This window comes from Mustelus asterias, chromosome 5, assembly GCF_964213995.1.
Source record: "Mustelus asterias chromosome 5, sMusAst1.hap1.1, whole genome shotgun sequence".
NCBI lineage: Eukaryota > Metazoa > Chordata > Chondrichthyes > Carcharhiniformes > Triakidae > Mustelus > Mustelus asterias.
Window position 1 is genome coordinate 47,937,488 of NC_135805.1, and position 14,093 is coordinate 47,951,580.

The window sequence follows — 14,093 nt, forward strand, 5'->3', positions numbered from 1 at the left end:
AGGTGTTGTCCCAGAGCAGGCGGCAATCCGATAATTATGGAAACCCAATAATTTGAATATTATTAGTAGGTTTGAAAGCCAATTCGCCAGCCTCCCGACATTCACCCGGCCCGCCAACAGGAACGGCACTGGCCGACTTTATAGTTGCTACCCGCAAACGGGAACATGGTGTGCTAGATCGCAAGGCTCCAGAGGAGCACCACCAGTCCCTCAGAAAAGAGGGGCATTCTGCTACCCACACACCATGCGGGCATGAGGGTGACCCAACTCAAGCCCTCACAGCCTTCCTTCTCCCTCAGACTCCCTAATCATTTCCTGCTTCCCTTTCAGCCCACCTCCCTCTCACCCTCCTCACACCCCACTCATCTCACCTGCCCCCCCCCCCCCCCCCCACCCCACCCAAACCCCCGGCAATCCACCACCCACCCACTCAGTCTCCCTTCAGGCCCAGCTCCTTGGCAGTGCCAACAATGCACTGTCTCCTGGCACTGACACCCTGGCCTGGCACCTTGGACTCCGAAGAGATAGGTTCAGTGGTCGTTTGCCCCTCTGCTGCTGCCAGCCTGCAGAGGAAGGGTCCATCAAGTGTCCTAGGGGTTCAGTGGGCTCAGGCTGGGGCAAGGATTGATCTCGCCACTCTTCCCTGGGATGGGGTGTCGTGGCTGGACTGTCTCTTCTAACCCTGGCAAACCTGAAGATCATCCCTGGCATGGTGACTTCAGGCAGCTCTGTGATCAACATCTGCATTCCTGCCTGTCAGTTGTGAAAATTCTGAAGTGACCAGGTCACTGTAATCTCCAGGCCCCTGGTCACCTGGCGGGATTTTAAATCATTGCAGTACTCTATATTCTGCAGCAGAGATTTTCCTTTCTTCCCGTCAGAAGCTACAAGTGAGAGCAGACAGCTCTGAAGTCCTCTGACAGAGAGCAGATGTCAATTTCACTTGTGGGGGGGAAACTTCTGACATTCACCCGGCCCGCCAACAGGAACAGCACCAGCCGGGCTTTACAGTTGCTACCACAAACAAGAACATGGTGTGCTGGATCGCAAGGGTCCAGAGGAGTACCGCCAGTCCCTCTGAAAATAGGGGCATTCTACCACCCACACACTATGTGGGCATGAGGGAGACCCAACTCAAGTCCCTCTCAGCCTCCCTTCCCCCGCAGACTCCCTATTCCCTCTGCAAACTTCAACTTCGGTTTGAAGTTGCTGAGGCTTCCTGCCAAGCTGAAATCTTTGAAACTCTCTCCATTCCAATGGAAACCTTTGATCTGTAACAAATTCAACGTGCAGTGCCTTGAAAACTAATCGCCTGACAGCTCAATGGATTTCTATCATCCTCCAACTACCTGCGTTTATTTTCATTTCCCTTCATGGTTGAATGCACCTCATGTACCCCATTGATCCTGACCCAACATTGACAGAGTCTAAGCCTGATTGACAGCCTATGGTTTTGTTTCCTCTTTTTGAAACCACAATCATTTTGTAGAAATCACAAGCTGTCAATCAATCAAAGTGGCTCTGCCAGGCTGAATACCTGGCTCCATCTACATTGTTTCTATTGGCACTACCATTGCCGATTCATGTCTGTGTGTCTACCTTCTCATATAAAGCCACCTCTACTGGAGAAGTGAAGCATCGGGTTTCAACCTGCAGACCTCCTTGAACGGGTACCTCTTTGGACTTTAGTTCTGGACTGAGGACACAATAGTTCTTTTCTCTGTGGCCTTTGCCCTGTAAATCTTTCTCTATCCCTCTCTTACTGTATGATTGCCCAGGGGGCTATGTGGTCAACCCCCCTCCCTCATTTTGAGTGCGTGCAAATAAACAAATCCTTTGAGCTCACCCTATCACATGTTTGTTGTGGGGGTTATTAATAGAAATTGGATCATACCAAAACCAAGAGATTGGGAAATATGCCACCCGTTATGAAGGGGGAAGCAAAGGTTTATGGATGTGTGGCAAGAGGAGAAAACAGGGCTGTTTAAATTAACTGCTCTCCTGTCCATAACATATCAAATAAATATGGTTGCTTTAGTAATATTTCTGTTGTCTTATGGACCTTATAGTACTCTTCAATTGCCTCCAGGCAAGTAAAGTCTTCTGAGGAACTGATGGAAAGAAAAATCTAAGTAAGACTTTACAGGTTTGCAAACTCGGTGATATATTGGAAGTGAATTATTTCTCTGATGTCTCACTCCAAGAATCTGCAACCTAATCTCTTCTATACACTTATCCTTCACCTCCTCATAGGCATAGAATTACTGCAATTACAAAATCCATTTCCACACTACAACAACAGTTACTTTCTCAAGTACTTGTTAAAAACTGTCTGGGTATGTCTTCAGACTTCCAAAGCAACAACCAATCAAAGCGATTGTGCAGTTAAAGTTTCTGCAAGCTTCTTGGATATCCAAAATGGCTGCCTCCAAGTGACATCTTCCAAAGAGACTATCATACAATCAGTTTTCTGGGGGTCAGGTTAGTAAGGGTAGCTGAGGAAATTGCAGAAGAATGTTGGTCAGGCCCATCTGACCCAGGCAGGAGGTAATATGAGGACATCTTATTCTGGAAAAAAATCACTGAGGGAAGCCGAGGATAACAGTACTGTGAAGAATACCATATTGTTCCATTTTACAAAATAGGCCGCTTTGACAGAAAAAACATTCTGATTTTCGTAACTCAACTGAATGTATAGCTTACAAATAATTTCATTCAATTGGTTGCATAACATTTCAAATCCTGAGTAAGTATAGTGGGTCAGTGAATTCTCCTTGAGATTAGCATGTGAAGGAAGACAATCCAGTGGCCATCCTCAAATACAGATAATGTGGAACTTAGAAATATTAGCATACAGAGGGATCTAGCCGTGCAGATCCACAGTTCCCTGAAGGTGGCAACTCAGGTGGACAAAGTGGTCAAGAAGGTGAGTGGCCTTCATCTGTCGGGGCGTTGAGTATAGGAATCGGAAAATCATATTGCAGTTGTATAAGACTTTGGTTAGGTCGCATTTGGAGTATTGTGTACAATTCTGGTTGCCATACTACCGGAAGGATGTTGATGCATTAGAAAGGGTGCAGAAGAGATTTACCAGGATGTTGCCTGGTTTGGAGGATATGGACTATAGAGAAAGGTTGAACAAACTTGGATTGTTTTCATTGCAGCATTGGACGATGTGGGGGGAACCTGACAGAGGTTTACAAGATTATAACAGGCTTGGATAGAGTGGATAGTCAGAGTCTTTTTCCCAAGGTCGAAGGGTCAATTACTTGGGAGCATAGGTTGAAAGTGAGAGGGGAGAAAGTTTAAAAGAGATGTAAGGGGCAAGTTTTTCACACAGAGGGTGGTGAATGCCTGGAACGTGCTGTCGGAGGAGGTGGTGGAAGCAGATTCTATAACAACGTTCACGAGGCACCTGGATAGGTACATGAATAGGCAGGAAATAGAGGGACATGGACCACGCAGAGGCAAGAAAATATTAGATGAGAGAGGCATCTGTGTCAGCACAGATTTGTGGGCCGAAGGGCCTGTTTCTCTGCTGTACTGTTCTTTGTTCTTAACAGGAACACCTGCCAAAAAAGTGCAGGGTATTGTCAAGCATTTAAATGTTTTATGGTGCTAGAGCTAAGCAAAGGTTTTCACTTATTTATTCTGGATTTTACAGCCTGTCGATGTTGCCCTTTTTAAATAAACTTCATATAAGTTTACAATAAGTCCCTAATTTAATGGATGATGTTTACCAATTAAACTAGTATCATTTGCAGTGATTGAAGTAAAATTATTAATCATGAAACTGTGGAGACCAATCCATAGTTCAACATAAATGCTTAATGTGGTTGTCCATTTAAGTAGAACACATCCTTCGGCAGCATTTCACTTAGCCATCACAAATTATAATGGCAGGGGGCACAAAATGGATACATAAAGTAGGTAATTTAAGCATTATACTTTATAATCGTATCTTGAAAAGGATCTGTAACATATTGTATATGCATGATTCAACTAGACAAGATGAGTGCAGTTAGACAGAGGTTGTTGTTGCTCAGGTACATTTTAACGCCGCTCCATGTATTGTGTCAACTTTTATTCATACTAACCATCAGAGATTAGAGGCAGGGAGATTCTTTTTTTATATATATAATTCTAGGTCAGTTTCTAAAATAATGATACTTGGGTGGAAAATTTAACATTCAGATTTTTTTTTATGGGGTGCGGGAGGAATTTTGTAACAGATGGGATATTTCCCACAACTGTTAAATGACCATGACAGCAAAAATTGGGTAATAAAACCAGCGGAAGCAGCAAGATAAACTGCAGCTGCCAGTTTTGACATTTTTTACGTTATTGTTTTCTTTTTACTCTCTCAAAAGTAAGTGAGACTGGTAACTAATTCTAGATAAAGAATTGTTGACATTTGTTAAGGTCTTGGCAATGAGCTTTCACAGAACTGTGCGATTTTCCGCAGGTGGCATGGGGCTCCCCCCTTGATCTGGGCCAGGGTTTGGAGGATGGCAGTGTTTCCCTTCCATAATCCAAAGAGTGGGTGTTGAACGCACCTCCTGCCGATACTGGCTTTCCCTGCAGCAGAGCATTAATCGGCTGGAGATGGGACTTCTGCCTCTCACGTGAGAGGAAGCTCCACCTCAGAGAGCTGCCAGGCAATCTGGTCCCAGCAGCACCAGAAGCCATTAAGTGGCTATTAATTGGCCACATAAGGGCCTCAATTGGGGTGAGTGTTTGGGGAGGCTGTCCTAGATCTTGCTTGTCAGATCGTAAAATTGTAGGGGTGCGTGAGTGGGTGGAGGAAAAGGCCACCACAGGAATTTTATAGCTCCCCTCTCCAGCCTGAAAACTCATCAATAGAGAAATGTACAATTTTCTCCCCAGAGTTAATTCAATGATGGAGCAGTTAAACACTGGCACTGAAGTTACTCAAATTGTAACATTAACAGATTCAGTATTACCTTTGGTAAGAACAAGTTGCCTGAGAACATGGATTCACAGTAGACAAAGCATTCACCCCACAGTTAATGTGTTGTGCTCATTGCCACCTTAGTTAGCTAAAGGTGTATGGTTAATAGCAACTTTCAAAAGGTGAACAATGGACTGTTCAAAATTCCCATGGCCTGAATTTGATGGTGGGGTCTTGCTTCCCACCATCCAAAGTGTGCCGCGCAGCCATTTTGAGCTCGAATGAGCATTACCGTGGGACTTGCACCCCTCATTCAGGAGGAAGACCTACCTTAGAGAACTACCAGCCTATCAGATTGGCTAGCAGCCCTGTAAGCTCTGCAGCGACAGCGCTGCAATGGACAGAAGTAAAATGCAGCAAGATGTCAGAGCCTAAATCCAGGCACTGGAGGCCCAGGTAAATTCAAGAGGTCTCAGGATGTGGAGGGTAGGGAAGACCTGAGGCATAGAGACGGGGATAACTGGGGTCCCAGGAGAGAGGCGAAAGGTGTGGGAGGTCCAGCAGCCACCATACCTTGGACAGGAGGGAGTGGTGGGTGGGGGAAGGAAGGGGTGCACCCAACTTCAGAAGGGGGCTTCTGACGTAGGCATGTGTCTGATTTTCTTATTTTGTTTCTAAATAACTGGGATTTTGTTTCAGCCTACATCCTAAGGTGTCAAAGGAATCAACTGCAGAGATAATGGATGCGCTGTTTGTAACCTTGCTAAATTAACAAAATTCTGGAAAAATCCCAGCAGATTGGAAAACTACAAAGATTACTACTATTTGAGAAAGGAGGGAGACAGAAAGCAGGAAACTATAAGCCAGCTAGTCAAACATCTATCAATTAAAAACGTTGAAATCCATTCTTAAGGAGGTTGTGGAAGGACATTTACAAAGTCATCACATGATAAGTCAACATGGATTTATGAAAGAGAAATCATGCTTGACATATTCATCAGAGTTCCTTATGGATGTAACAAGCTGGATGGATAAAGGGGAACTTTTAGATGTCGGGGCCGATTTTATCAAATCGGGACTAAGTGCCGAGTCCGGTCGTCAAACGGATCCGCGCCCGGCAACCGCGCTCCAGCGCACCCATATGCCTTTTTTCGGCGCCAGTCTATTGGGTGGGGCTTAGCGCTGTTGGAGCGGCCGGAGCTCCAATTGCGCATGCACAGTTCGGAACAGACCGCAGGCAGCGCGCCCGGGCGCGAAAGGCAAAGCAGCTCAGACAGCAGAGAGGATGAAAGGAATTCCCTTTGGAGGATAATGTCCACGTTATAATCACAGGAACTAAAAACCTGACAGTCCAAAATCTGGGATAATATTACAGGACAGGGATGGGAGGATATACATTTTGAAATATTACCCCAGATTTTAGACTGTCAGGTTTTTAGTTCCTGTGATTATAATGTGGACATTATCCTCCAAAGGGAATTCCTTTCATCCTCTCTGCTGTCTGTGCTGCTTTGCCTTTCCCTTGGGGGGCGGGGGGGGGGGGGGGGGGGGATGGAGAAGGGGAGTGACGTGTCTGCCCCTGGGCGGGGGGGTGGATAGAGAATGGAGAAGGGGAGTGACGTGTCTGCCCCTGTTGGGGGAGGGGATCCCTCCTCCGATCCCTCCTCCGGTGGGGAGGAGGGATCGGCCGCAGACTGGCAGCGCCCCCCCCCCTCCCACTCCTAGGGGCAGACACGTCACTCCCCTTCTCCATCCCCCCCCCCAGGGGAGACACGTCACTCCCCTTCTCCTCCCCCCCCCGCCAGGGAAAGGCAGAGCAAGGCCAGGAAGGTGTAGGAGGCTGTCGACGGACTGCAGATCGGAAGGATGGTGGAGGGAGACCAGCGATCAAGCTAGGTTGGGGGTGTGCCTCCCAGGGGGGTCCGATCCCGGGGGGTTGCGGGGGTGGTTTGCGGGGGGGGGCGGGTCCGCGAAGGATGGTCGGGGGGGGAATTGGCTTCGGTGGTTCCCCTGCTGAATTGGAGTCCTATTCGGACTTTTATTTAGCAGGTCGTTTAGTGCGCGGACGCGAAATGGGCCGCAACCTGGTAAAGTCGTATTCGTCGGTAAAGTTGGGCGCGAGCTTCATTAAGTCGATTTAAATGCATGCAAATACATTTAAATCGTCACGCCGGCCGATTCGGGCGCGCACCGGAACGGCGCCCGGATCGGGGCTCGGTAAAGACGCGATCTGCCATGAGTCGGGTGCAGATCGCGTTTTAGGCCCAACGCCCAACTATACCGCGATTTCGCGCCCGAATTTTGGTAAAATCGGGCCCGTTGTGTATTTGGATTCCCAATGGCAATCAATAAGGTGTCACATAAAATGTGTTGATGTTGATATATCAGCACGGATAGACATGGATAGACAATTGGCTAACTAACAGGAATTGGGTAAATAGGTAATTTTAAGGTTGGCAAACTGTAACTAGTGGAGGGAGGGATCAATACAGGGGCCTCAACTATTTACAACCTATATTAACAAATTGAATGAAGGGACTGCCTGTATTGTAGCCAAGTTTCCTGATGATACAAAGATAGGTAGGAAACAAAGTTTTAAGGAGGATACCAAGAGTCTGCTAGAGGATATAGGTTAAGTGAATACAAGTGAACGGGCAAATATTTGGCAGATGGGTATAATCTGTAAAAACATGAGGTTCTCCATATTGAGAGGAAGAAGAGAAAATCAGAATATTATTTAAATGGAGAGAGACTGCTGTGAGGGGATTTATATTTTTAAATTCAATTTGTATGTTTTTGAGGCAGACTAACTCTGAACAGAAGCTGAACAGAAAATGAAACTAAAAGGGAAGCAGAACAGGTCAACATAGAAATGAAACTGAACATCCCAATCTCCAAATGAAATCAGGAGCAAGTTAAGGTGGGGAAATTGAAATAAAACTTATTGACTATGAAAGGACACAGATCAGTCCACACGATGTAGTAGTAGTTGGTGAGTTCACAGGAGCAGAACAGACAAACCGAAGAAGAATAAAAAAAAAGAGATTAGACTCAAAATTTGAGAATAGGTGAAGAGAATAAGTTGCAGTGGCTGTTTCTGTTAATTGAAGATAATGGTAGTGGATCTATGCCATCCAGATCGAGTTGAGCAGGAGTTCTGCAGATGTGTGCCATTTTCGGTGAAGACCGTGTCTGTGGAACTTTGTCTAGGAGCTCGTCTAATTCCCAATCAATACAGCTGACAACTAACCAGAGAGGAGCTGAAATTCCTCAAGAGGAAGACAGAGTTTGAAGAGTTTTGTGATTAAATGTGATCACCAAAATCTGAGTGGACTGCTGAGCCAATTCGTAATATCTAGCTTTGTTGTATCTGCCATTTAAGGTGCAATTTATAGTTTATATTCAACCGCAATTTGCCTGTTAATTCAGGTTTAACTCATATTGGCCAATAACTTCTTGATTCTCCAGGGTTATATTTGGGGGGTACCCCAATGATGCGCTGGGGAATCTATTGAGGAAGTTCCCACATAAGGGTCCACCCAATAATTGCCCAGAGGTGCTAATTTCCACCGGACAATTGCGTTCGACCGAGAACCATCTGACAGAAGTGATTTAAATTGCTAACTTTGGATGACTCTGCCAGCTTTACCCTGATAGTTACTCTGAAAGTTAGAAAGAAAAACACATTTCTAACTCAAGAGCAGCTACCTAAACACCCAAACCCAGCCTCGCTCAGGACACCCCGCACGCACATAACATCCCCAGGGGATCCACTACACCACCTTTACCCTGATCAAACCCTCCCACCTCCTGGTCCAACACGACCACCATCTCCCCCACTCTGCTCCGACCACCCCCTCTGCTCCAATGGCACCTTCCACTGGCCTCACACCCCCCAATAAGTTCTGACTCCCACCCCACCCACTTTCCAGGTCACCCTTCCCTCCAGTCCTGTCCTCCTTGTCCTCTCTATTCTGGCCTGTCATCTCCAGTCTGCTGTGCAATTTCAGCAATGTACCTTCATTCAGAGTGGCAACTGATGGAGATTGCCACTCTGAGGAAGTTACGGCCCATTAATTCTGGACATTAGAGCATAGGATAGACGATGGGGCAATTTCCTGGGGCCATTAGCCCCAGCCAGATTTCGCAGTGGCCTGTTGAATTGGGTGAGAAGACCAAATTGGGATTCTTGCTGAGCATCCAACCCTTTGTGAGTATCCTGGCCCGCTACACCTGGCCCGAACGGGTTCTCACCCAGAGTGGGGCAAAACGTGATCGCAACTGATTTAAATACACTTGAATGTCATTACTGGGTTTGGGGTCGGAAACTCTGGCTTCCCGGTATGCTCCTGGGGGGCAGCTGGAAGTCCCACGGGTGCCAATCTCTCCTGGTCCTGACCACTGGGGACCTGGTGCCGTGAATCCCGAGGGGTGGGAGGAGATAAGTGCTGCCTCCAACTCTGCCTAGAGGCTCCTCTGCCGCTGCCAGGCTGCAGATGGGGGACCCTCAATGGACTTGGGAGTTGGGGGGGGTCTTGGGCTGGGGAAAAGGGTTATCCTCAAGGCTCTCCCTTGGGATAGGACTTTCATGGTTGGACTTCTTGATGCCTGAGAAAACGTGGAAATCAGGTGGGACAGGACATACTCAAGAATGGTGTCGGTGGTGTCTGGGACATTATCTGTAAGGTTTGATCCCATGGGCATAACTATGACTAGCCTGGAGGACCTTGCAGGGTCAACAGGGCAGGTTTGCCATTGCTATTTCCAGTGCCTAGATTGATGCCAGGTGGTCCATCCAGTTTAATTCCTTCTTATTAACTTTGCAGTGATTTGATCCAACTGAGTGGCTGGCTAGGCCTTCCCAGAGGGTATTTTAAGAGTCAACCACATTGCTGTGGGTCTGGAGTCACAAGTAGACCAGAACAGGCAAGGACAGGAGATTTCCTTCGCTATAGGAAATTAGTGAAGATGAATTTCAGGAAGAATTTCTTCTCTCAGTGGGTCATTGGTCTTTTAAAATCTCTTCCACAGGGAGCAGTCAAGGCTGGGTCATTGAATCTATTCAAGGCTGAGTTAGACAGATTTTTGATCATCCAGGGAATCAAGGGTTATGGGAGGCAGGCAGGAAAGTAGGGTTAGCGCCACAACCAGATAGGCTTGCTGGGCTGAACGGTCCACTCCTGCTCCTATTTATTATTATCTTATATTAAGTTTCTGCATTCCAAAACCATGTACATGGCGCCAACATTATTTATAAAAATAAAACACATAAATATATGCTTGCTCATATTTATCACACCACCAGCGTGCAAAACAAATAATACATTTTAGGCAAAAGTTATCTGCAATCTGTTGTCTTGTTCTCTGTTAATTAGATAACTAAATATAATTTATTCAGTAAGCTATTACATTTATCAACTGAGTGCAATTAATTTAATATTTGAGAAGGCAAAGACTGAGAGGTTACATAACACTGATTTGAAGTTTACTTCTGAAGCAGGACTATGGGAAGGCGAGGAGAGTGGGACTACGTAAGTTGCTTCCTTGGAGAGCTGGTGCAGACATGACGGGCTGAATGGCCTTTTTTGTGCTGCAACAATTTTGTGATTCTGTGAAGTTTACTGATCCACCCACCCAGGGATGGTTCAGTCACTTCTGTTTCTCTGCTTTGTAATTAACACAATAAAAGCTGTGATTAGCATTTTAAAGGTTAAAATGGAACAAAAAAAACTACTTGTAACAGGAATGCAATAATGTGCAACACACAGCCCATTAAAAATTACTCTGCTGCATATTTTCTATATCTGCATCTATTTTCAAATGCATTTATGTAACAAGAGAAGGGCTGATGTATGGCTGAGATCTGATAAATGAACTGGTTTGCTTGGATCAGGACTTCTGCATACTGCTACTACAAAAATAGTCTATCAGTAATATTAATACCACAACAACCCAACAAGTCACTCAGTCTGAAACTGAATCTAAATTTAAACAGTTTAATATGCTAAATTTCTGAAGCTAGTGGTAGTAGGTAAAAACGAATTAGGAATGAACTCCCCACACTGAATATCTTGTGCAATTAATAAACAAACAATTCAGCAATATTTTACACCTGAATCAGTTTAATTTAGCTGATAGTCCAAATGCTGTGCTTGGATAATAACGTGAATAAATAATGATTTGTTATGTTGCATTTCTATGCTTTAATTGGTTATTGAACTGTAATCAACTGAACAGGCCAACAATAGGAACAGTGCTTGAAATATATCCCATTGTACACTGAAAATGTGGAAACATTATTTCAGTGACAATCTATTTTTTTATGCCAAACCCAAACAATTATTTTATTAAAAAAAAAGGGTTTATTTGTTTATTGAAAAATCAACTTCTGGTGCAGTCAAGTGCTGAATCAGTCATTCCAATTAAACATAAGAAACAAAAAAATAGAAAAAACTGAGTACAATAGCATTCCGATCATCAGTTTGGAGTCTTTACATTATTAGGGTTCAAAGTTTAACAATCATCAGAGTTTGTCCATTGTGCAGGTGAGATAAAGTACTGGAATATTCTAAAATCTTGTAATTTCACATCTTATTTAATTTAGCCCAAAATATTTTAGTCAATTATTTATTTCTATACAAACAAAAATCAAAATGTTACAGAAATGTTATAGAAATTTTATTTCAGTGACATCTGTAAAAGACAAACTGGCTTCCTTTGATTTCAATTTTACAAGCATACCATGCAAAGTTGAATGCTAACATTAAAACATTTACTGCTTTTATAAGATGGTAAATTCCAGGACCCGGATTTGCTAATTGCATCTACATCTTGAATGCTAGAGTCAAAACTAAGAATTTGTTGATATCACCATATCACTCCACAAATTCTCCCAATGGTGATTCCATGTTCATTTTAATATTTTCATTGCTTTAAAACTTTCCATCTGCAAGCATTATTTTGATTGTTTAATGAATGAGAAAGCACTGGATTTCAGTTTAACAATGGGCCAGGTTCTTAATTAATGATTCTGCATTCGCAAATGGGCAGCAAATACTGGCTTACTTATATTAAAGATTTAAAAACATGGAAATGCTCAATTACCTGGCGTTCTGAGGCTCTGTAACATCTGAATCTGGCTGTGTTTTCTTTACCTGCAAGAGTAAACCGCTACCAATTACTTATCTCATGGAGTAACAACAGCATTTATCAAATGCATGTACAGTATTCAGATCGCTAACAAGCAAGAATTATCCACGAATATATGTCTTTATGTTACTGTACTGCCCACAATGATCTCCGTTAAACACTTTCTTAAACCTTTATAGCAGAATTACATAATGCCAAACAGTGCAATCCACTACTGCACAGGAACAGCTCCAAACACACTTCCCCAAACTCAATAGAAATGTGAAATGCAAAAAGAAGAAAATTATACTGTCTGCACCAAGTTATGCCTTTCTTTCTGATCTGCTCTTAACCTGCATCTTGACTGGAACAGCCATATGAATTCATGGTGCAGGGAGTAACATATTGCGTGGATAGAAGATTGGTTAACTTTCAGGGAACAGAGAATAGGCATTAATTGGTCATTTTTAGGCTGGCAAGGTATAACAGGTGGAGTGCCACAGGGATCATTGCTGTGGCCTCAACTATTTACAATCTGTATGAATGATTTGGATGAAGGAACTGAATATATAGATGCAAAATTTGCTGATGACACATAGGTAGGAAAGTTAGTTGTGAAGACATTAGGAGTCCTTAAAGGGATAGAGATAGTTAAATTAGTGGCAAAGGTATAATAGATGGGAATAACATGGGGAAAAGGTGAACTTGTCCATTTTGGCAGGAAGCATTGAAAAGCAATACATTATCTAAATGGAGAGAGATTGCAGAACTTTACGGTTCAGAGGGATCTGGATATCCTGGTACATGAATCACAAAAGATCAGTCTGTAGGTACAGCAAGTGATTAGAAAGGCAAAGGGTGGAATTCTCTGGCCACACAAGCACCAAGATCGGAAATTCCCCCGAGTTCAACAGGCCTTTGTATGGTTCACTAAATTTTCTGTCTTGCCTGCTACGATTCCGGCAGCAGGCGAGATGGAAGATTTTTGGCCGTTGTCTTTCACTTCAAGAGGAGTGGAATATCAAAGTAGGGATTAAAGCAAAATACTGTGGATGCTAGAAATCTGAAATAAAAACAGAAATGCTGGATAAACTAACACAAGTTCTGTAAAAGAGTAATATCTCTCTCCACAGATGCTGCCATGCATTTTCTGTTTTTATTATAAATGTAGGGACGTTTTGCTACAGTTGTGCAGGATATTGATGAAGCCACATTTAGAGTGGTGTGTCAAGTTTTGGTCTCCTTATTTAAGAAAGGTCATAATTGCATTAGTAGTGATTCAGAGAAGATTCGTTCAATTCCTGGGATGAGGGAATTTTTTTTATTCATTCGTGGTACATGGGTGTTGCTGGTTGGCCAGCATTTATTGTCCATTCCTAGTTGCCCTTGTTCAGAAGGCAGTTGAGAGTCAACCACATTGTTGTGGCTCTGGAGTCACATGTCAGCCAGACCAGGTTAAAGATGGCAGATTTCCTTCTCTAAAGGGCATTAATGAACTAGATGGATTTTTTTGACAATGGTTTCATGACCGTCAGTAGATTCTTAATTCCAGATTTTTAAAATTGAATTCAAATTCCACCATCTGCCGTGGCAGGATTCGAACCCGGGTCCCAGAACATTAGGAGAGTTTCTGGATTAATAGTCTAGCGGTAATACCACTTAGGCCATCACCTCCCCAGATGAGGAAAAGTTGGAAGGTTGGGGCTGTATCCATTGGAGTTTAGAAGAATGAGAGGCAATCTTACTAACGTGTAAGGTCCTGAGGGGGGATTTGGCACTGAGGATTTTTTACAAATTCATTAATGGGATATGGGTATCTCCGGCTAGGCCAGCATTTATTGGCCATCCCTAGTGGCCCTTGAGAATATGTTTACTCTTGTGGGAGAGACTAGAATTAGGGGACACTGTTTATAGTAAAGGGTCTCCCATTTAAGACGGAGATTAGGAGGATTTGTTTTTGCTCAGAGGATTGTGAGCCCATGGAGCTCTCTTGCTCAGAGCGCGGTTGAGGCAGGGTCATTGAATATTTTTCAAGGTAGAGGTAGGTAGATCC

The 14,093-nt window shown here is 44.0% G+C and overlaps 1 protein-coding gene across 50 annotated transcripts in view; it reads right to left on the reverse strand.

Annotated features, from left to right (window-relative positions):
* eya4 (EYA transcriptional coactivator and phosphatase 4) overlaps positions 1–14,093 on the reverse strand; it is a 428,611-nt gene that overhangs the window by 184,089 nt on the left and 230,429 nt on the right. For all 50 annotated transcript variants that reach the window (XM_078212520.1, XM_078212514.1, XM_078212513.1 and 47 more), the window contains one exon: positions 12,017–12,066. In XM_078212520.1, the coding sequence (XP_078068646.1) occupies positions 12,017–12,066 (50 nt within the window). The remainder of the gene's footprint in view (positions 1–12,016; positions 12,067–14,093) is intronic.